Genomic DNA, 24,168 nt, shown 5'->3' with positions numbered 1-24,168 from the left:
ATGCGACACCTAATTTTTATTTTTTACATCGTCTTGCTTCCTCCAATCTTGCACCAGTTTCTTAGACACATCGAATTTTGTGGCAGCAGCGCAGTTACCAATTTCTTTTGCCACTTCAACGACATTTAATTTAAAACCAGCTTCATATTTTCTTCTGATCAAATGCTCCATCATAGATAAGGGATGCTCTAACGATAAAGGTGTATGAGGGTGTGAGATACAAAAAACACAAAACAGTGCAAACGTCGCTTTGGGATAGTTTGGGTATTACTGTGTGGTCACGTAGGCACAATACATAGAAAAAAAGGCAGTGTGCTCCATGGTTACTCTCTCAGGTGGGCGTTAGCATATCATAATCTCTTGTACCAATAGTGTGAGTCTTCCGCGTTCGACTTATACGACTTATATAAAATACCGGAAATTATACGGTAAAATCAAGCCCCAACTTTTCCGTTGGAGAACTTAAATGTGAGTATATACGGTAATAAGTAATGTTATTAGAGCACTGAAGTTGCTTACTCTTGAACAGACTAAATACAATTGCCCATGAGTAAAACATTCCGGCATTAGATTAAGTGCTGCTTTTCCTAATGACTTGACTTTTGTTAATGGTCATTGCAAAACACAATTTTATAGGAAAGGGAATTCACTTGCAATGAAACAGGTAGGATAATGTCAAATTTGAGTATATCTTATTAAAATTATTAGAATGTTTACAATTTTCATTTGTTTATGTTGTGCACTCAAGTATTTCTTTTCATGTTTGAATTTGCATGTGGTTCCCCTTTAAATTCCGCAAATGGAAATGTATATGTAAAGAATTTTGGGATAGTGGTTTGGGGGGTAGGCATCAGGTGGGGCATCCACATATGTAAATGTAAATGATTTTAGAGGTATGGGGTGGGGGTCCCCTTTCAAAGCACTCAGATATAAATGTATATCACAATGGAGAAGCTAGTATGGGACCTGTTAATTTTAACTTAACACCATGGCTCCTAGCTGATATTTGATCCAAGGACACCACTTCTGTCTCTACTTCTCTCTCACTCCCTTTTTGCTTCTAGGGAAACAACATCTACGCTCACTGTGCCTGGCACTAGCACTCAAGGTTTATTGCATCTTCCTTGAGCTACTCTAAACTTTCTCTTTTTTATTTCAAACCTCATTGTACACGAAAAACGTAATCATGTCCCTTTTTCCAGTCCAATGCACAGCCCCTCTTTCACTTGTCCGTCCACTCTGATGGTTAGTGGTGCTGTTCAAGTGTGCCTGTCAATCATTTTTACTCTATCCTTTGTTTGCATAAAGCCTGTTCTCAGCATAGTGCAGAGTATGTACGTTACCATAACATTCAAGTACGCTGCCATAATATTAATAAAAACTGACAAATAAAAAACATAGATCATCTAATTTTGTTTTTACTCTAATATTCCCAAATTTCAATCAAATCCATCAAAGCAAATCAAAATATACAACTGATCAATTCTTTTGAGTCTTATTCTGTATTTTGCAATAAAATTTAGTCTGAATAAAAATTTTGGTCTGCGCTTATAATTTGAATATGTAATAATAAACCTAGCTTGGGCAGAAAAACAGAAGGGTGCTTTTCACGTGACAAAGTCACAGATGACAGGTTACACTGTGATTCTCAGCTGTCACAGTATGACTCCATGTGTGCATGAATATGCCCAGCAATGGTGCTGCCTAAGATGTTCGTTCAGACACTGAGCCTGATGTTACCAGAGAATGCTGACAGATTAATAGACAATGTGATTCTGGATAAAATGATCACCATTAAAGACAGTAATTTAAAATCTACAGAATTTACCACAGGCAGAAATAAGTAGTACTGGTTAATGCAGACATACATATAAATACATATCATATTGATAATTTCACAATTCACAGGCCACTAGGTTCATATTGGCAGTAGGTAATCCATTATTATTGCTAATAAATCTGGATGACAAGAATGAGCAGGGCATTTTTTTTTAATTTATGGAGACATATTAGAAAGGGTTTGGGACTTCTTTGTTTGAAATTTGACCTATATCTATAGTGCATTATAAGCCAGAGGTCGCCTAAGAACAATTTTTGGAGGAAAGTTGCAAAACATCTTTTAAAACTTTAAAAATGTTAAGAGAAAGAGAAAAACGGATTAGCATTTATATTTCAGCGAACAAAGGATTCTGCTCAAACAAAGAAATACTGGAGCTTGATGGACTTGACTGAGTGAGGACTTTGGTTGATCTGTTTAAGTCAGTTTTGGTGAAAAGTGTTCTCCTTGATGTGACAATGAAAAGGATGACAAGAGCCTCAATTCTAACTCTGAACAAACACAAGTAATTTAACTTTTTCTTTTCTTAAAGTGCCTAAAATTTTTACCTTTCACATCCAAATTATAGGTTTGACGACATCCCTCTCTTTCAGAAGATAAAGAATGTGCTATGCGCAGGTTGAATAAAATTATGAATGTTAACAGTTCAGTCTTTACAGAATGTTCTTGCGCCCTTAGCAGAACAGTAACAAAAAACACATTAGAGCTTTGCATGGAAAAGTACAGTAAGATGCAGCTGGAAAGCAAAATAAGCACAAGGCCTAACTATTCATTTTAGAATTCAGCAAATTAATAACCAAGACAATAATTGTTGAAGGAATCGGGCTACTGCTTCTGTTGAATGGGTCTATAAATTATTCTTCACTTATACTCTGTTACTGATTCTGGTTTAAAATTAATAGTGGGAACAAACAGGGCCGAAAGAAAGACATTATTAAACTACAGTTTATAAAATTTTGTAGGTCAATATATATTTTTTCATTCTTCCTGAATGTAATAATATCTACATTGCACTGTCAAACCTGCTTAACCTAATTTATGGCCCCAGAGAACTGGAGCCTATCTCAGCAGCAACAAAACTGGACTGAGTGCCAGTCCATCGTACGGCCCACTCACAGACACACTAACCTAACTTTAATTTGGAACTGACAATCAGCCTAATCAACACATCTTTGAGGATATGGAATGAAAACTGGAGCACCTGGAGGAAAACCCAAGGAGACATGTGGAGAATGTGTAAACTTCATAAAGACTGTATCTGGACACATGATTCAAGCTCAAGATGTTGGACCCTTGAGGACGCAGTGCTGCTCTGTGTATTACCACCACATTACCATATTAATATCTAAATAAACTGATAGAGTAATGTTTGGAATTCAATGAAAAGTAAAACTGTAAAGCATACAGAATGCAATGGCAGAAAAAACATATTTACAGCTGTTTTTTCAAAGTTTAGACTAGTCTTTAGTCAGGACCAAGCTAAAGAGTTTTGTAAAGAATGAAACTTGTCCTGACATACTTAGTGGTTGATTTTGTACTGGCAAATTAAAAAAAAAAACACTAAAACATTTCTAATATATATATATATATATATATATATATATATATATATATATATATACACACAGTATATATATTCATATGCTTCAGGCAAATTTTATTTTTTCTGAATTTTTTTCAGAGGAGACACGCTGGAAATTATAATTAAACAACTAAATAAAGACTTAAATAATTATATAATATTTAATATGAATGTTACACACAAACTCATCTTCAGAGAACACCTTTTTATTGCATGGTTGGGGAATGTCACATCTTTTATCCTAAACGAGGCACCAATTCACTGCTATGTGCAACCAACATTAAACACATTTACACCAGCTAACCTCACACTATTAGGCTATGAAAGGCACCGTGTGAATGTGTGAGAAAACATTCAAACTCTACAAAGAACAGCATTCCGCACTGGAATCACACCTGTTATCGGAATCTTAAACTGTAACACAACTGACCTTAGCAATCACATTTAAAAATGTTTTGGCTTGTTTGTGGGTGAAGCACTGAAACAATGAAAATGCAGCATTTGGGTGGCACCATGCTGCATTGGTTGGTGTTGATACATTATAGGTTCAGAAGACCATGTTCAATTCTATTCAATAGCTATTGTTTGTATAAAGAGTACACATTCATACCATGATTGTATGAGTTCTTGTCATGGGTACCTCTTGGTTTCGATAGGTAGGTTGGGTTGCTTTAGGATTTTAAAGTGGCTGGAAACAAATCAGTATGGGTGAGTGACTGAATCTGTCCTGTAAATGAACTGCTCCTTCATTAAAGGCCAGTTCCTGGCTAGTACCAGATGATACTGAGATAGGTGAACTGAATACATAAGCAACACTCAAATACCCCAGAATGACAATGCAGGCAGGAAATTAGAACTTTTTGAAAAATTATTAAAAATAAAAACTGAAATGTCACTTTGACATAAGTATTCAGACCCTTTGCTATGATCCTTGGCTCTGATGCATCCCGTTGTATTTATCATCATTGAGAAGTTTCTACACCTTTTTTGCAGTCCACCTGTGGTCAATTCATTGATTGGACTTGATTAGGAAGGGCATACATCTGCCTCTATAATGTCCCACAGTTGACAATGTGTATCAATGCAAAAGTCCAGTCATGAGGACCAATGATTGCCTGCAGAGCTCAGAGATAGGACAGTGTGGATGCACTTATCTAGTGAAGGCTACAAAACAATCCCATGGGATTAAAAGTGTACAAGAGCACAGCTGCCTTCATAATTTTTAAATGGAACAAGTTTGGAACAAATACGACTCTTCTTAGAGCTGGCTACTTGGCCAAACTGAGCAATCGTGGGAGAAGGGCCACGATAAGAGAACTTTTCCGGAAAACTTGTATAGGGTTGGGGGACACTTCCAAAAACGCAACCATCACTGTAACACACCACCTATCTTGTCTGTATGACAGAGTGGCCAGAGTAAACCCTCTCAGTAAAAGACATATGACATCTAGCATGGAGTTTAGAAAAAGGCACCTAAAGTCTGTTAGATACAAGATTCTCTGGTCTAATAAAACCAAGAGTAGCATCATATCTGGTGGAAACCAGGCACAGCATCATTCACTGGGGTTGCTTTTCTGTGACAGCTACTGTGAGACCAAACAGGGTTGATGGGACATCTAAACAGAGCAAAATACAGAGACACCCTTAATGAAAACCTGCTTCAGAATGTCCTAGATCTCAGACTGTGCCGAAGGCTGACCTTTCTACAGGACAATGATCATATGCACAAAGGAAAGACAAAACAGGAATGGTTTAGGGACAACTCTGGGAATGTTCTTCAGTTGCCCAGCCAGTGCCCAGACTTGAACCCTACGAAACGCCTTTGGAGAGACCTGAAAATAGTTGTGCTCTGACAGTCTCCAACTAATCTGACAAAGCGTAAGAGGAGAGAAGAGGAGAATGGCAGAAAATCCCAAAATGCAGGTGTGCAAAGCATGTCACATCACACCTAAGAAGACTCCAGACAATAATCAGTCAAAAGTGCCTCAATTAAGTATTAAGTAAAGGGTCTCAGTACTTGTATCAAAGTGATATGTAAGTACTTTATTTTTAATAAATATGCAAAAAAATTCTAAAATCCTATTGTGCATCATTCTGGGGTATTGAAAGTTGCATGATGTGGGAAAAAATATATTTAAAATATTTTAGCATGACACTGCAACATAGAAAAATGTGAAAAAAGTGAAGTGGTCTTAATACTTGCTGAGCCCATTATGCATATTCTACACTTTCAGAACTCTTTGACCTTTTGAAAATAATGCAGTTAATATAAAAATAGGTAATGCTGAAACATTTTTGATGGCAATACTCAATCCATGACTGTAGCTCAGCACTACAAATCTGTAATCTCTCTTCTTTATTGTGTAAATCATGTATTAGCATGGTTAAATATTTGTCTTTTATTTTCACAAAATATGAAAGTTTTGTTTTGTCTCTTAACTTTTAAATTACTGAACATGATTATAGCATGTACTGTATTAAGTTGTAGTGCTTACAGTATACCAAGGCACTTAAAAAATAAAGCATAAATTAATTATCATCTAATGTTGACTTTCTTGCTCTACTTATCTTAAACAAAAAAGTCGAATGCTGAAGAAAGGATCTACATTTACAAAGAAGAAATTAAGTAGGCCGCAAGCAGCAGATGGTGTGCAGCTAGCGTGCAAATAGGTGCCCTTGTTACCTTGATCACTGAGGTTTCCACTCTGGAAGGGAGACTCTGCACCTGTGCAGCAGCAGCCATGTTAGCGATGGTACTGAGGTGGTTCATCTGGCTCATCGCCATGGTAACTGATGCAGGAGGTAGACTGACAGGAATCAGTGGGTGGGGCATCATCATGAAAGGCAGCTCCAAACCTGAAATTGATATTAATGAAGATGGCATTCAGTGATAACTGGGACAGGAGGCAATGCAGGAAAATACACCAAAATTAAGACATTCTCTTATGTTAAGTGAGCTCCTTCAAATGACACTTTTCAGGTTTATTCTTTTGGAATTTTCCCATTGTGTTTGAAAAAAGTTGCTAAAGATGTGGAAAACATAATTTGTAACTCTAGAAAACTGCAGGTTATAATAAGAGCATAAAAGTATAAATTTAACAATTTCCTTTTGCATTCATAAAATGGATGTAGCCCCAGTGTGCAATTTACTGTATTGAGTACATACAAGATTTCTGTAATGCTACAAATACAATATTTCAGATGATTTCATACTTTAGGTGTTTAAAGGAAGATGCATTTTTTTTCATTTTCATCATCAAATTTCCCTTTCTGTTCATTAATAATTCATGCTTCTGAGCTACTGGACACGTCAAATGGATCAATGAAAATGTCCTTCAAATGATTGACTTGGGCTCTGACTCATTTTTACTGTTTTGGTTGCCTGACATGTGGCACTGAGGTAAAACATAAATTCAGATCCTTTCCTGATGACAGTGTGACTTTGAAGATGCAGACATATATTGTTAGAGCATTCTTCATAGTACCTGACGAAAAGTTTACAGCTTGTATCTGAACATTGTTTTGTATAACCTTGCCTGCACTGTGAATGATAATATAAATTGAGGAAAAGAAAGTCATAACTCCAGAAGGAAAAATGATATTTTATTTTATTTATTTATTTAAACATTATCTGGCTAAAAATGAATTCCTACAGATGCTCTCATTCTAAGATTTCTAAACCCAAGAAGAGGAATGAATCAAATCTTCATTTACGAATTGCCAACACTCACTCCAAGTGTCTAACAATACAGACACAAGCTGCTTATTCTGCCTATTCAGAAATGCACTGTTAAATATTCATCTGAAACAGAGTGAAGGACTATATGATCAGATAATCAATGATATGGTTTCCACTGCTTCAGTTGACACCAAAGTTCAAGCATAGACAGTCTTTTTGGAACCTTAACCTGTATCTCTGGCAAGATGAAAGCTTATTGACAAAATGTAAGCTTTGCTTGTTAACTTACTTTGTGCTTTCCCCTTTGGCAGGTAAAAAGTGAAAATCACAAACTAAAAGTAAATGGTTGCAAATAATTTTGATAGTAGTCATACATTTTTGCATTGCTTGTTATATACAGTTAACATGCTGGTTAACACAAAGGTTAGCATACAGCAATTCGATTTTAAGAAACCATTATTGAAAATACTTTATTAATAGAATGTTTACCACTATATTTTTTAATTTATAATAATGCTGAAAATGTAAAAAAAAAGACCTTGTTGAGGGTCTTACACACCATAACAATGTGAGTAGAATGTAGATGGATTACTGTGAATATCACACAATATTCGTTGTATTATTAATATTCTTTGAAGTATTTATTAATATTATTTGGAAAAGAATGATAATAGATTACATAAGGGTTAGACAAAAATACACAGTACTAATAAACTGTCCAAGTGAAATACAGGGAATTCTAATGGAATTCTAATTTAAAATACAAAATGACAAGGCTGGCAGTAAACTCTCAGCAAAGTATACATTGAAATAAGCCTAAGTGAATTTCAATTGACAATAGAAACTAACATTGCCTGTAAAGTGATTAATCAACTAATCTGAAATGTAGTAATTTTAAAGCATACCATTGGCTTAGATTTATTATAAAGCATGAGGATTTTCTTTCCAGGTAGTAGGCTCAAATAGGAATTAAAAGAGGTGGTAAATGGGAGACAGATCATTGCTGTTAGAATAAGGTACAATCCATTATGTACAGTATATGGGAAACTGATCCAGAAAGTACTGAATAGACACACCAGGAATAACTTCGGCACAGTGCTCAGAAACACTGAGGTATGATGGCTGAAATCTACAAATGTCAACCTCTGACAACAGCCAAGAAGTGTATTTAAATGAAAATTAATGTGGGTCATCACAAGTTAGGCTTCAAAATCAACAATTGCATTGGAAAAAAATGCCTTACATCATCCACCCACAAAGCCTGAAAAAACCCTTAACAGCAGCACCAACCTCAATGGCTGCAATCGAGAACAAACTGGAGAAATGTGACTTGTGGAATAAACTTTCATCAACCAGCCAATGGTGAAGGCTAACAATGAGTTATCCCACAATCTGTACTTCACTTGGGCACATTATATGCTACCTTGTCAATAATGATAACCAAGGAAAGGAGGTAATGGAAAAAAAACCTACTTTTTTAGTTTTGTCATGTCATAAATGTGAAACTTCACAGTTAAATTAAGATAAAAATTCTCTAGTTCTAGCATATACTTTTTTGCTGTATTTCAAGAGCTTCCTTAATTTAAATTCTTATTTTTCTATACTTGATGACTGGCATATACTAATGCAGTAGCAATAAAAAGAGCCATGTACTGAGCCAGTTATGCTCATCCTAGGCAGGTACCCGCTTTGCATCGAAAACTGCTACGATAAAATACAATCTCATATGAACCTGGATTTGAAAGTGAAAAGATGGATGAATGCAATGATTTAGTATTTGACCACTGGACAGATAATGTGGTTTGGATGTCTGCTGTGCCTACCCAATGCTCCTCCTTCTTATAATCATTAATTCATTTTCTTAACCTGATTACTTAATCCCATAGTTGGAACCTATGTTGGAAGCACCGTATGAAAGGTAAGATCCAACCCTGGACTAAGCACCAGTCTATTATAAGGCATGCTAAATCATTAAATAATGAATATGAAATAATTTCATGTGGTACCATGATATTGACATATTGCACATCCACCTAACAATATAAAGCTTGTCAAACATATAACAAAATAGATAATTATAATGAAGCAATAATAGTATTACTAAATACATGCTTAATGTAGATAGTTGGTTTACTATAGTGTTGCTGTCTCACTGCCCCTGAATTCACATCCTTGTCAGCTCACTGTCTACACACTCTTCACGTGTTCACATGGTAGTTTTCTTGTCACTCCGCTTTCCTTAAGTCATGTGTCATTGGTTGACTACTGACATTAACTTGTGAAGTATGGATGTATGGAGGTCAGCATTCTGAGCTGAATTACTATTCTGTCTAGGACAGAGACTCAGAAATTGAATGAATGAATGAATGAACTTTCCAAATATGAAATGGTAGTATTTTCTAAAAAACAGAGGCACAATATAGAACAATTTGCTGTGGGAAAATGTTACCAAAGAAACCATGGGTAAAATGCATGAGTCGCCTATGATAAGCACACTGAAAAAAACTTTAAACTACTACATTGGGAAATAGGTTAATATATTGAAAAACAGAATGTCAAGAGATGAAAAGGAGGAAAAAAACATAAAAACTATCACAAAATTTCACTTTTCATACTAGTGTTACACGTGAAATCATGCACAAAAAACACATAGAGAGTCTGAGATTAATTTCTTTATATCCTGATCAAACTGCACCATGCATGGGGAAAATTCTATTAAAATTTACTTAACCATGTGTATAGCATACAAGGATTATGGTTCAATATGGCCTTTTTAAAATGACTGTGACATAAACTTTGGATTATTTCAATTACTATTGTACAAACCTGCAGAATTTCATAGAAAATCAAATTTCTTTGGACACAGAGATTTTGAAAAAAAAATGTCAAAGAATACTTGAATACAGTTAAATGAATGAAATATATACTGTAATTAGCTTCAGCTACAAATAAAAAAGATAACAAAGCTAAGACAGAGAAGGTGGTTGTCTGTGGTAGACGTGTATAACTTTACAATACCCTACACAGCACAATACAGTACCATGGTCTCTCACTCTCTGATCCGGACTGAGCACGGGAACCCTTCTGGGTTCTGCCCAAAATTCAGAATCTCATTTGTAAAAAATCATGTGTAACTTGGTCCTCTTACCATTGGGTAGAAGGCGGTTCTGCTGGAGTGAGTTAAGGGGGTGGCTAACTGAAAGGTTATGCTGTCCTGGCAGGCTGGCATGGGTTACTGAGGCCTGTGATCCTTGGATATTAGGAGACTGCAGTTTCTCTTTATCCCAGGAAACATCACTGCTACCTGAAGAGAGAGAGTCACCACATTAGGAAGCGTTCTGATTTCAGGCCCTCAGCTTATCACATTCTACGATCCACTTACTCAGGGTGTGAAAGAATTGGGGTATACTAAAGTGCAGCAACAGCAATGTGCCAATCCTAAACTGAAAGACTACATTTTCAAAATTAGTAGGCAAAAAACATTCAGTTCTACTGCGCTATAGGCGTGATAATGTTGACCTTTTAAATAATTACATTTCAAGCATAAATTTCATAATGCCAAGCCAAGCTGTTTTAAGAGGTTTAGAAGAACCCTAATCAGTTTATTGACCAAATAAGGTTGTGCCATTTTACTGCACTGTCTGTGTTAACCCATGCCCTCCTCAGCTATTTCAGCATTTTTACTTATTTTTCTACTATGATCAAATGCAATATTACTTTCAGATCTTTAATTCTATTTTAAATAAAAAAAACAACTCTTTGGTAAAAAATGAAAAGATTGAGCATTACATTGAACAAGTGAAAGACAAACAAAGTAATTTATATAATAAGACACTGCAACTAAGCCGACTATTGTCAATACACCTATTGTTATACTATTATCTCACCTTCTCCTTATTTTTATTCATTAATTATGAATTCTTCATACTTATGAACACAGATAGAATATCCTACAGAGCTGGCTTAGGTTACTTAGTATTGGACCAGAGCTTACTCAACTGTAACTCATTATAAAATGAAGGCAGTTTCTCATTGAGATCTGACCCCGGTCCATCCATCCATCTACTCATTCATCCATCCATCCATCCACCCATAAGCCTGCTTCAAGCAGTTCTAAGACTGTGGCCACTCAGAGCTTATGCTTGCAACACCTCATGCAAAGCAGGAGAGAGCTCTGGATCGTGCATCCCTCCATTAAAGGCCAATGCTAACAAATATGTAATATTTAAAAGTGAGACTTAAACTAAAAACCCAGAAACACAAATAATAATAAAAATGTAAGATGACACATCTATCACACTATAGATAAGACAGCAAATTATGCAAATTGGTTAATTATACATAATTAATGTCACGGAAATACCCACACAAACATAAACAATTGATAAATGCAATTACAGAAAATAACTAGCTTAACCAACTACCCACCAACTACAAATAACAATATTTGAGGCTACAGCAACAATGTCTTACTTACTGGTGCTAATACAATGTAACATGAAATAACTTGAGGTAAGGCATTAAAAACAGTCTTAAAGTGCATAGCTTCTTGTCTGTAAGGTTTTTGAATAAGACTACTTCTACTAAAAGACACACTGATTCAAAAAGAACTGAACACTGAAGAACATTTTATTCAGCAACTGTGTATCACACAAACATGTAATATGCACCAATTTGTAGAGTTAATCCTTATTTTTTTCCCCATAATTTTGGTACTTGAGAAAATGAAGTAACACTTCATGGCTGTCTCAGCCATCGATGCTGTTAGGCCACAAAGGGTCAGGGACAAACTAGCATGCAAGATTAACATGTGCAGGGTGACACAAGGGGTAGCATATTTAGAATCTGTAAGATTAAGAAAAAAATAGGAGAGTTCCTTTAAAAATTGGCTTAGAGCACATGTTCATATAATACTGGATTACTTGAGCAACCATTTTTGAAAATGTTCAATTATTTTTTTAATCATCCTGTATATAGAGCATACTGAAGATCCACATAAATGATTACCTTATAAAAAAGACTCTTGTTTAAATGACCTAGTCATTTCAGCTAATGAAGAACAAAGCCAAGGACCTTGAAAAATAATTCAGTAATATTTTCCCCATTAATTGTAAAGAAAAGTCATATAAAAATAGTTGTGATTCAATATTAAAGTCCATTGGCAGGGGCATGTTTTGACATAAACACAAATCTTTAGATTTTTGTCTCAAGTGATTCCCTTTGCACAATGGTGGGATTAAAGGAAAATATATCATTACTCTGAAACTCAATTAAACAGTGGTGCTGCAAGTTTAGCCAAGCAGATGTGTTTATTTTGTGCTGGAATTTAGACATTAATTAACACACGGCCACTTTAGCACTTCAATATTTCTCTTCAGCTGATCCTTGGATATTTCTCAAAAATAGCAAATAAATGAAGAATAATTAGAAAGAGAAAAAAATACTTTGTGGAATTAAGAATACCTCACAGAATTTACTTTTGGTAAAAACACATATAACTGTCGACAAAGAGAGCCGAAACACAGATGTATGTAGTACTTGGATGAATGAATGTGAAAAATCACTTTTTATTTTGTGTTTTTTTTGGCACCAGCACAAACTGCTTCAAAATGTCAAGCAGTCTTAGAAAAATTAATCCAAAGTATTATTATACAGTAGTCTTACAATGCATTCAGCCTACTACTCTAATGACTGATTTATTTAGAACAGCACAGTGAATCCAAGCTTACTACTGCAGTATCTCAACCCTGAAGCTCAATGTTTCTTGTTTGGTTTGGTTTGGCTCATGTCTGCATGGACTTTGCAAATTCTCTTTTTCTTTTTGTGGGCTTTCACCAGGTTTCGTTGAAAATTAGGTTAGCTAATGTCTGCAAATTTGCTCTCAGTAAGTTAGTGGATATGGATGTGTGTAATGGCTTTCTGTGACCCTGTATTGAAATAAATGTGTTAAAACAGCAAACTGACTACTTTAAGTCATTGTGAATTTAGTTGGTAGAGAATATTATTTTGCATATATATTGAAATCAGTGTTGAAGTACAACAAATGTCAAATTTAATTTGATTTAAGATATGCCAAATTCTTTCTTTAAAGTCCACAGGTTTTCAATCAGTATTTGTATTTGTCTGTCATGGTTTAATTGCAACTCTGCCTCATACCCTACCCTCTTTTGATTATGTTCCTATCATTCCTCCTTAATTTGGTATGTTTTCTACTACTCCTCTAAAGTGATGAACCAAAAGGGGTGGCGTCTCATATCTTTACTAATTTCTCATATGTGCATCCAATTCAGTAGTCAACTGAGAGCTAATAAAAAGCTGCTCATTCCTCAGTTCCTGGCTGCAGTGTTGTGTGTTTGAACTGTGGCAATGGTCCCCCCTTTAAAGTCAAAACTGTAATTCAAGTTACTGTTTCTTTATTATGCTCCACTGATTTTTGAATTCTGGATTTCTTTCGTAATTTTGTATTTTGGCTTGTCAATTTGGTCTATGTTCCCTGCTACTGCAATTCCATGCTTTCTTACTCTTGTTTTATACAGGTAGAGGTTTTTGTTTCCCTCTTTAGTTAATGATCTTGTTTTTATCACATTTGGTTTCATTATATAAATTTATACTTCTAGTAACATATTATTTTTAATATATTATATATATATATATATATATATATATATATATATATATATATATATATATATATATATTCACTTTTTTTTTGCTTGTTTCTTGTTAATTGGTAATTATGTTTGGTTAATTTTCCTTGCTTTGAGTTTGTGCCTTTATTCAATTAATTTAGCTCTTATTTTTGTTAATAAATTGAACAATCAATTCAGTTACCATTTCTGGTTTGGTTTGAGAAATGTTCAGGTAAGGATTTCCTCCTTGGGTATCTCTCATTATTATTGGTGGAGTGTGGTATTGTGGCAAAACTCACTGTAAACTAAACACAGTTTGCTGGCGTTCCGGGCCAAGTCACTTAACCTGCCAGTGCTTTCTTTAATTTTTATAAAAGGACTATAGTTAAATATTTGTACTGTAAACTCATCTTGAAATTTACATTGAGTAAAGGCATCATACAAATTAATCAATACAAACATTTTACAAACCTACTAATAATTAAATTTCTGCTTGATTTGCCTTCCACACTGCTTCATTTTTAACATTCTTTAGACATGTCTTCTTTTGTCAAATAGGAAGTGTATGTTGACACAATGATATGATGCAGGGTTGAAATTCCAGTCATCTAGTTTCTGTTTGGAATCATATCACTTTGTTCATGGGGTTTTCCAAGTTCTCCTCCACCCAGGTTTTGAGTTTTTCCAGTATCCACCCAATGACCAAAAATATACATGTTATATTAACTGATGACTCTAAATCACCAAGTTATGTGTGGTTGTGGGTCTGCAAATTTATGTTCCCTGCAAGAACCTTAGAGTCACATCCACAGTTGGGTCATGCCTTTCACCCAAATGTGGATTCAGAAAATGAGTGTCAAAAAAGAGAGGAGACAGTGGAACAAATCTGCCAAAACTTACGACTTCCTATTCATTTAATGAGCCCAAATCAATAACTGAAAAATGTAAACAGAATTTAGAGTATTTAGTAAAGGTTATTCCATTAAAATAAACTGAATGATTTCGCAGGTTATAGGGAAAATTTTAGAATGACCATACACAATTATCATTCTCTGTAGTCTAATTTAACATGTTTATTTGAGTTACCAAAAAAAAAAAAAAATGCTGACAAACAGCTATGTAATTTTATGCCAGGAGATACCAGATGATTTCTGTTTACATAACATTTTGCTTGATATGAGTCACATGGATGCAACAAAACTGCAGTCTTGTTTGATACAGATATCAATTTATGATTTTTTTAGCTAGTTTTCAAAGATGCTATGCTTGAGATAATTGAGACTTAGGTTTTCTTTATGACATGGTTGACCAGTACCCACTCTGAGATGATATGCTACTTACAATATTCCTGTTCTGGCTAGGTGACTATCAATCCCTACAAACTTCCTCCTGCATTAAACCGGATATGACACGTCATTTGTCTGAAGGTTAGTTGAATTTCTGTGGGAATCCAAGGCATAAATACTGCTAAAATTAAGTGATTATTCCAGGGCTGGTTCAAGCCTTATGTCCAGTCCTGTTGGGATTGACTATGGTCCAATGTTACCCGTGAGTTATATTAAGCAGGCTTGTGAATGTGAAGTTATGTCTTGTTGTTTAGTTGTTTTTCACTGCGTCCTTGAGACATGAGGCCAAATGTGGGATTTCCTGTTAAGCCTTTGTTTACTTTCCAGGACAAAAACTGTAGCTTAGCCTGTTACATATTAACATTAATTCATGGTCTCATTTATTGTGAGACACACTGTGTAGTATGCTAAAATACTAAATGCATAAAAGGGGAAGTTAAAAAATACAAACAATATACAGTATCCAGCTGATAATTTTAAATCTTGTGTAATTACAACCACTCTTTTGTGTTTTCTTTAAAAGGTGACATTCCTTTACCTGCATATGGGTAAAGAAAAAGACAACTTTGCCTTTAGTGAACTGTGTGTTCTTGAAGTGAATTACAGTAAATTTACTTCTACGATTTAGAGTGTATACTACTCCTACCTATTCTGTATTTTGACTTCATTTGATCTTAAAGATACACTGTTAGAAACTGGCCCAGTGTTAGTTTGTATATGTGAGTGGGCCTTATGATCAACTGGCAAATTGTCCAGTTCTGATGTTGCTGGGCTGCTGGGCTAGGCTCTGGGTTTCTATTTGAGAATGCTAAAAACAAAGTAAAAAAATGTAATGGTGTGTGGACATAAATTAGTTATTATTAGGGTGTCACAATGGTACAGTGGATAGCACTGCTGTCAACTCAACTTCTGGAATATAAGTTTGCTTCTGATCCAGTGACTTTGTGGAGTTTGCACAGTATATGGACAGTAAGCATATGACAGGGTGCCTCAAGAGGAGTTGTGGTATTGTATGAGGAAGTCAGGAGTGGAAGAGAAGTATATAAAAGTTGCACAGGATATGTATGAGGGATGTGTGACAGTGGTGAGATCTGCGGTAGGATTGACTGATACATTCAATGTGGAGATGGGTTTAAATCAGGGATTGGCTCTGAGCCCTTTCTTATTTGCAATGGTGGACAGGTTAACAAACGAGATTAGGCAGGAGTCCCCGTGGACTATGATGTTTGCTGATGACATTGTGATCTGTAGTGATAGTAGGGAGCAGGTTGAGGAGACCCTGGAGAGGTGTAGATATGCTCTACGGAAGAGAAGAATGGAGGTCAGTAGGAACAAGACAGAATACATGTGTGTAAACGAGAAGGAGGTCAGTGGAATGATGAGGGTTCAGGGAGTAGAGTTGGCGAAGGTGGATGAGTTTAAATATTTGGGATCAACAGTACAGAGTAATGGGGATTGTGAAAGAGAGGTGAAAAAGAGAGTGCAGGCAGGGTGGAATCGGTGGAAAAGAGTGTCAGGAGTAATTGTGACAGATGGTTATCAGCAAGAGTGAAAGGGAAGGTCTATAGGATGGAAGTGAGACCAGCTTTGTTATATGGGTTGGAGATGGTGGCACTGACCGAAAAGCAAGAGACGGAGTCTGAGGTGGCAGAGATAAAGATGCTAAGATTTGCATTGGGTGTGACGAGGATGGATAGGATTAGAAATGAGTACATTAGAGGGTCAGCTCAGATTGGACAGTTGGGAGACAAAGTGATAGATGCAAGATTGTGTTGGTTTGGACATGTGCAGAGGAAAAATGCTGGGTATATTGAGAAAAGGATGTTAAGAATGGAGCTGCCAGGCAAGAGGAAAAGAGGAAGCCTAAGAGAAGGTTTATGTATGTGGCGAGAGAGGACATGCAGGTGATGGGTGTAACAGAGCAAGATGCAGAGGACAGGAAGATATGGAAGAAGATGATCCGTTGTGGCAACCCCTAACGTGAGCAGATGAAAGAAGAAGAAGAAGAAGTACAGTATTTGGGCAGTGACACAATTTTCATAATTTTTGTTCTGTACACCACCACAATGGATTTGAAATTAAGCAATCATTATGTGACTGAAGTCCAAAATTTTTTATGAGCTGTTTAGGAATGACAGCCATTTTTTTGCATAAACACCACCCACCCTATATCCAGGGTCTTAAATGTATTTGGACAAACTAACATAACTATGGGGCGGCACGGTGGCACAGTGGTAGCGCTGCTGCCTCGCAGTAAGGAGACCTGGGTTTGCTTCCCGGGTCCTCCCTGCGTGGAGTTTGCATGTTCTCCCCGTGCCTGTGTGGGTTTCCTCCGGGTGTTCCGGTTTCCTCCCACAGTCCAAAGACATGCAGGTTAGGTCAATTGGCGATTCTAAATTGGCCCTAGTGTGTGCTTGGTATGTGGGTGTGGGTGTGTGTGTCCTGCAGTTGGTTGGTGCCCTGCCCGGGATTGGTTCCCTGCCGTGCGCCCTGTGTTGGCTGGGATTGGCTCCAGCAGACCCCCGTGACCCTGTGTTCAGATTCAGCGGGTTGGAAAATGGATGGATGGATAACATAACCATAAATATAATGGTCATTTTCAATATTTGGTTGAAAATCCTTTACAGTCAATGACTGCCTGACGTCTGGAACCCATGGCCATCTCCAAGTGCTGGGTTTCCACCCTAGTGATACTTTACCAGGCCTTTTCGGCAACTGTCTTCAGTTACTGCTTGTTTGTTGGATTTTCTGCCATCAGTTTTGTCTTCAGTAAGTGAAGTAAATGTCCAATTGGGTTGAGGTCATTTGATTGACTTTCCCTTTGAAGAATACTCCACTAATTTGCATTGAAAAGCACTATATTTGCTTTCACAGCATGTTTTGGTTCATTGTCCATCTGTACTGTGAAGTATCGTCCTATCAGTTTTTCAGCATTTGGCTGAATCTGAGCAGATAGTACAGCCCTCTACACTTCAGAATTCATCCTGCCTCTTCTGCCAGCAGTCACATCATCAATTAAAACTAGTGACTGACTTCCATTCACAGCCATGCATTATTGTGCCATAAAGCTCCTCCACCACGTTTCACAGATGTGATATTCATCGGATCATGAACCATTTCTTCTCTTCTCTATACTCTTCTCTTTCCAGCATGCTGAATTATATTGATCTTAGTTTCCTTTGTCCAAAGAAAATTTTTACAGAACTTGAAAGGCTTTTAAAAATGTCTTCTGGAAAAGTCTAACCTGTCCTTCCTATGCTTGAGGTTTACCAGTGGATTGCAACTTGTGGTAAACCCTCTGTCTTTACTTTCAAGAAGTCTTCTCTTGATTTTAGACTTTGGCAATGATAGGCCAACCTCCCGGAGAGTGTTCTTGGTTTGGCTAAATGCTGTGAAGGGGTTCTTCTTCACCAACGACAGAATTCTGCAGTCATACAGCACAGTTGTCTTCTTTGTTTTTCTAATCCTTCTTGTGCTGCTGAGTTAACCAGTGTGTTCCTTCTTTTTAATAAGGTACCAAATGGTAGATATGTCCACTCTTCGTGTTTCTGCTATTTCTCTAAAAGGTTTTGTTTTGTTTTCTTAGCTTAATAATGGACTGTTTTTACTTGCATGGACAGCTCTTTGGACCTCATACTGACAGTTCAGAGTGACAGCTTTCAAATGCAAATTCCACACTTGGAATAAATTCCAGACCTTTTACCAGCTTAATCTATATATATATAAAATTCTTTTCGCATTTGAAACGGAAATTACGTATGACCACATGATATGGAAATTATGAGTGAAACGGAAATTACGTATGACCACACGATATGGAAATTACCTATGACCACAGAACATATTATAATACAGGAACTAGCCAGGCGCACTCTGACAGAGAAGTTTTATTTATTCGTCCACGTGACTGTCGCTGAAACTGACACGTTATAACTTTTTTTTAGTTGGCAGTACTTGATAGTAGAAGAGATGAGGAAAACAGCTTTGTGTCTTTCTACTTTTTAACTGCGCCGAGCTGTAAACAATGTGAAGACGAGACCGCCTTCAACTGCGAGGGGTCGTGAGAACAAAGTGGACGCTGGGAGGCGCGGAATGTCGGGCTGCTCCGCCGAGTCGAGAGCTTCGCAGTTTCAGACAGCGTCCTCTCTTCTCACACTGTTTGTGACACTTTAAGTCCCCCGTCAGCTCCTGGGAGAGTGGAAATCTTTGCAAATGAGTGTAATTGGCGCCATCAAAGCAGGACTCTGTTTGTAAATTGCCCTGCACAACTACTTACTGTCCCTTAAGGTAAGTTCGGGTCACTAAAACCCCACAACAGTCAAGCTTGCTTCTGTGATTAATTACTTTAACAAGTAAATCACAGGCATGTAGTGCAAGGTTGTCAGGCAAAAATTTGGACAATCACATAGAAAATGTAATTTCTATACCACAGTGGTCGTGTAGCGCCTTTCACAAGGGATCTACTACTTACCTGTTGTGTTATAGTGCCTTTAAAATGTAGTTTACCCGAAACCACTCCAGTAGTGCTCAGTGTATCTTTACTTCTTAAATGTTAATGTTTTACTGTTTAATTAATTATAGACTACATTTTATTTTTTTTCCTTGCACTCAGTGAGCGAAGCCGCTGGGTAATCAACTAGTAATTAATGAAATAATGAGGGACCTGCTCACACCTGGGTATGGAACAGCTTGTCAGTTAAATGTCCAAGTACTTTTGAGCCCCTGCAAATGGGGAGTCTATGCAGAAAAATGGCTATCATTCCTAAACGGCTCATACGATATTTTTGGTAAACCCCTTAAATTAAAGCTGAAAGTCTACACTTCAGTCACATAATGATTGCTTTATTTCAAATCCATTGTGGAGGTGTACAGAGACAAAATTATGAAAATTGCGTCACTGTCGAAATACTTAAGGACTTAACTGTATTATTTGTACCTTCAGTTAAATTTACAGTTTAAACATGTACATATTCCTGAGAAGATCAACTTCTTTTATTCCAAAAAGCATCCCTGAACAGACTGACAAAAGTTTTTATTTGCCCATAGTAAACAACATGCAGTTTTTCCTACAGATGTCCTTGATGTTTCCAGATGTCAAAGTTTCTTGTTTGCAAATAAATTAGCATTTTTTTTCCTAACAGTAATATTTACAGTGAAAAACTGCAAATGAATCACACAATTTGACACCCAGGAGAGCTCAACTGCCAAATTGAATGAACAACAGTTTTGATGTGTAGTGTCTGACAGGAAGCGAAGTGCAATTCACAAGAGAAAGACAGGTGATGCATCAGGGTAAAACAGCTCACATTTCATAAACTTCAGATGGTGCGAATCTGGCAGATCAGGTCTGCACACAGATGCCCTGTTTTTCTCTTCACCATAAAAAAGGAGAGTGCACTGATCATGACAGAGGCATTTTACAAGACACACATCTTTAATATTTAAAATATAACATTTCTTGACAAAAATCAGTATTTCCACTGCAAATCAAAAATAAATACTATTTTCTGTCAAGGACAATTCCTCAAACTAAATTGTCCCCAGGCTCTGCCCCAATGTAATAAAAAAGTAATTTTATGTCAAATATTACTAATTGTTATTAAAATGATCATTAATGTATGAGTCTTTAAAGTAATAATTACTGATGCTACAAGGAAAGGCCCTGGGCCCCAGCTACCATAAATTGTTTCATAAATTGATGGATGTGTATCAAAATTCATCTATCCATTTTCTGCCATAGTTTCTCCACTAAAGGGTTGTATGGTGCTGATGTAAGAGTTAAGTGTAAGATGGATGAGAAATTAATACAACACAGGGCACACTCACATAACTAAGCACATTGTTAATTATAAAAGATGCACATCTTTGGTATACCAGAGGAAGTCTGAGCACTCAAAGAAATCCTGGAAAACATACACATGACTGGGCCCTGAATCAAACACAGTCCATGGAATTGTGAGGCAGCAGCACAAATCACTACGTACTACTGTGCCACTCTACAAAAGTTACCATTTAAAACAAAATCTTCTTCTTCTTCTTTTGGCTGCACCCATTAGGGGTTGCCACAGTAGATCATCTTGTTCCATATCTTACCATTTAAAAAAATAATAATTTAATTATATCAGAAATTATTCAACTGCAAATGTTTGAGCCACTGGTGCAGGGTTTGGATGGAAATCACAATAGTCCTACTGATCAAAGAAATTCTGACTTCTATGTCATGTCATAACCCACAGTGCATTTGGTCAAATGTTTAAAACAGCTCATTAAAAAACTGTGCTGAAGAGAACTTTGTCTTATTCTGCTAGCTGTCAGTTGTGAAACTATTGCACCTGAATCTCAGACAATACCTTAAATGGACTAAACAAGAGTGTGGAATAATTTTTAATGTTTTTACTATATTAAACAAGAAAGGATCATAAAAACCATCAGCTACAATGGTAAACTGAAGGTGAAGGTGAATAATGCAGGTTAATACAACTGATCATTGTAAATAAGTACAAATTTTGAAACTCTCGTGAGGTCCCAAAATGATGGGCCTAGACATTATTATAAATAATAGACTTTTGTCTAATTTACTTTTGTAGAAAAACAAAACAAAACACCAAAACGATGGCACTTACAAAGTCCACAACAGATGATTAAAATAATGTGAAGATATGCATATTAATTGTTCAGATAAATAACAAACAACACAAAGAAAATTAATTTCCCTTTATGATGGAAGATTTTGATGGCTAAAGTAAAATCATCAACATGGAAAAATACAAAATCCTATAGAGAAACTCATTGTACAAACTGGAATGTGGCTCAGGAAGTAAAAACGGATATGTATTTATTTTTTGTAAAAACAGACAAGCAGTTGATAGCACCATATTCCATATCTTTGATGCAGCTGGCAGTCCTCAAGTCAGTGCTTGTTGCATAGGTAGGAATTTATTTTATAGGCTTGCATCCAGTAACTCAATTTAGTGTACTTGTGTTATTGAAAGGAATGTGGGAATGGATTATTTTACCAACAAAACGTGAATGGGGATAATGCATTGCTTCATTGTATGCCAAGAACATTACACTTTTTCTGGACTATTTCATGTTTACCTGCTCCATGAAATTCTTCTTTTGTCAAGAAGTACTAGCTTAATTTGAATATATGTTTGGAAAAAATCCAGCATATTACTAGTAATGGTTATGAGCTAAAACATTGTGCAATGCACTTTGTAAAACCCAAATGTGGCTAAAAATTACTAATCAACTGTCAAAATATACTTATGAAGGCTCACTGTAAAAAAAAAAAAAAATATATATATATATATATATATATATATACAGTGTATATATATATATATATATATATATATATATATATATATATATATATATATATATATATATAGTTTTTTTCCACAGTAGGTGGTTTGCAGTATGGCTTGAACGTATACACTAACATAGCTCTCTATCATGAAATTTATTTTTTTTTTTGGTACACGTCTCTTTCATTTTTAAATAAATGGCAAAAAGTAAATATCTTAAAAGTGTTATACAAATAAAAATAAAATAATGTATTTTAAAAAAGCACGCATATAAATATCTTTGTTCAGTGTCAGGCAGGAACCTTCTACAATGAAAATCAATTCTGTCCAAATCATAAGGTACATGAGCATCTTTTTGCTCAGTATGTCAATGTACAGTAGCTGTTATACTGGTCATCCAGGGCTGTTGGGAACTCAGTGGCACTGAACAAAATTGAAAAGCCAATCAATCAGTCAGTCAATTAGTTAGAGGGCACACCAAAGTATACTGTACTAGCTACTGTGATCACAAAAGGTGTCAATTGTGATGAAAAGGGTTATTTGAGCAAATGCAAATCAGGAGATCAGTGGATAATCATAAGAGTTCTTTAAGACAGGCTAAGCTCATACACCAAAAAATGTCAAATAAACACGTCTTCAAAAGTTCAAAGCCCTAAACAGAAATACAGATCAAAATGTCAACCAAAATTCATAATCACTAAGAAAGTTTTTTCCCCTAACAAACTCACTTACTCTCAAAGGTTAAAGACTGTTTTCTGGCCTAAACACTTGGATGCTATGTGCCATCATCTTAAATAAGCAAGATATAATAGATAGATAGATAGATAGATAGATAGATAGATAGATAGATAGATAGATAGATAGATAGATAGATAGATAGATAGATAGATAGATAGATAGATAGATAGATGACATCATATGTCACTTGACTTGCAATCGGTGCAGCTGCCTCAAACAATATAGCCATCACCATGAAAAGCAAGCATCAAAATAGTGTCAATTACTACTCAAACACAGGTAATGGGGGAATAACATCAATAAAGAATATTAAATCTAATTTAGAAAGCCACCAAAACAACAGTCTTGTCATTAGTAACACCAGTGCTGTTTTTCCACTACAGGAACTAGAACCACAAATCAGAACAGGGCCAACAACATTGTTAACAGTATTTTTCTAATCACCCAAATAGGAGATATGGATTAAATGATCGTTTTAGACCTTGCATTGGCTGGCTTTTCTTCTTTAGCACAGCTGCACAGAATACCTGCTTATCCAAGCATTTAAAAACTGCTTGCAAAGAAATAAAGATTCAAAGCATTGACATAGACTCAAACACAGGCTTCCAGTGCTGTTGCTTTTCAGTTCCTGAATAAAATGACTGACCTAAATACGTAATGTACAGTGGATTTAGAAAGTATTCAGGCCCTTTCACTTTTACATACTTTGTTTTGTAGATTTCATTTTAGTGGATAAATTTACCATTTCTGTCCATCAACCTACACTCAACAACCCATAACGACAATTGAAAACGTGTTTTCAGAAAATTTTGAAATTTATTAAAAATCAGAAAATTGAATCTTTAACTTATGTAAGTATTCAGATGCTAAATTTGTAAAGGCCCCTTTGGCAGCCATTACAGGTTTGAGCCCACTTAGGTACGTCATTACAAGCTTTGCACAACTGGATTAGGGTGGTTTATTCCATTCTTCCTGTCTGATCTTCTCAAGCCCCATTAGATTGAATGAAAAGCATCTGTAAACTGCTATCTTGAGGTCTCACCACAC

At 36.0% G+C, this 24,168-nt stretch overlaps 1 protein-coding gene across 9 annotated transcripts in view; it reads right to left on the bottom strand.

The window, feature by feature from the left end:
* The window catches only part of LOC114650151 (dachshund homolog 1-like), a 448,999-nt gene that overhangs the window by 140,971 nt on the left and 283,860 nt on the right, over positions 1-24,168 (bottom strand). For 5 of the 9 annotated variants that reach the window (XM_051927162.1, XM_051927161.1, XM_028799623.2 and 2 more), the window contains 2 exons: positions 10,247-10,402; positions 6,103-6,275 (listed from right to left, as the gene is read on the bottom strand). In XM_051927162.1, coding sequence (XP_051783122.1) covers positions 6,103-6,275; positions 10,247-10,402 — 329 coding nt within the window. The remainder of the gene's footprint in view (positions 1-6,102; positions 6,276-10,246; positions 10,403-24,168) is intronic. The other 4 variants (XM_051927163.1, XM_051927165.1, XM_051927167.1 and 1 more) reach the window with 1 other exon arrangement.

The sequence above is a fragment of the Erpetoichthys calabaricus genome, chromosome 4, assembly GCF_900747795.2.
Source record: "Erpetoichthys calabaricus chromosome 4, fErpCal1.3, whole genome shotgun sequence".
Classification (NCBI taxonomy): Eukaryota; Metazoa; Chordata; class Cladistia; order Polypteriformes; family Polypteridae; genus Erpetoichthys; species Erpetoichthys calabaricus.
Note: the sequence above shows the minus strand (reverse complement) of the source record. Positions and strands in the feature narration are given on the sequence as shown.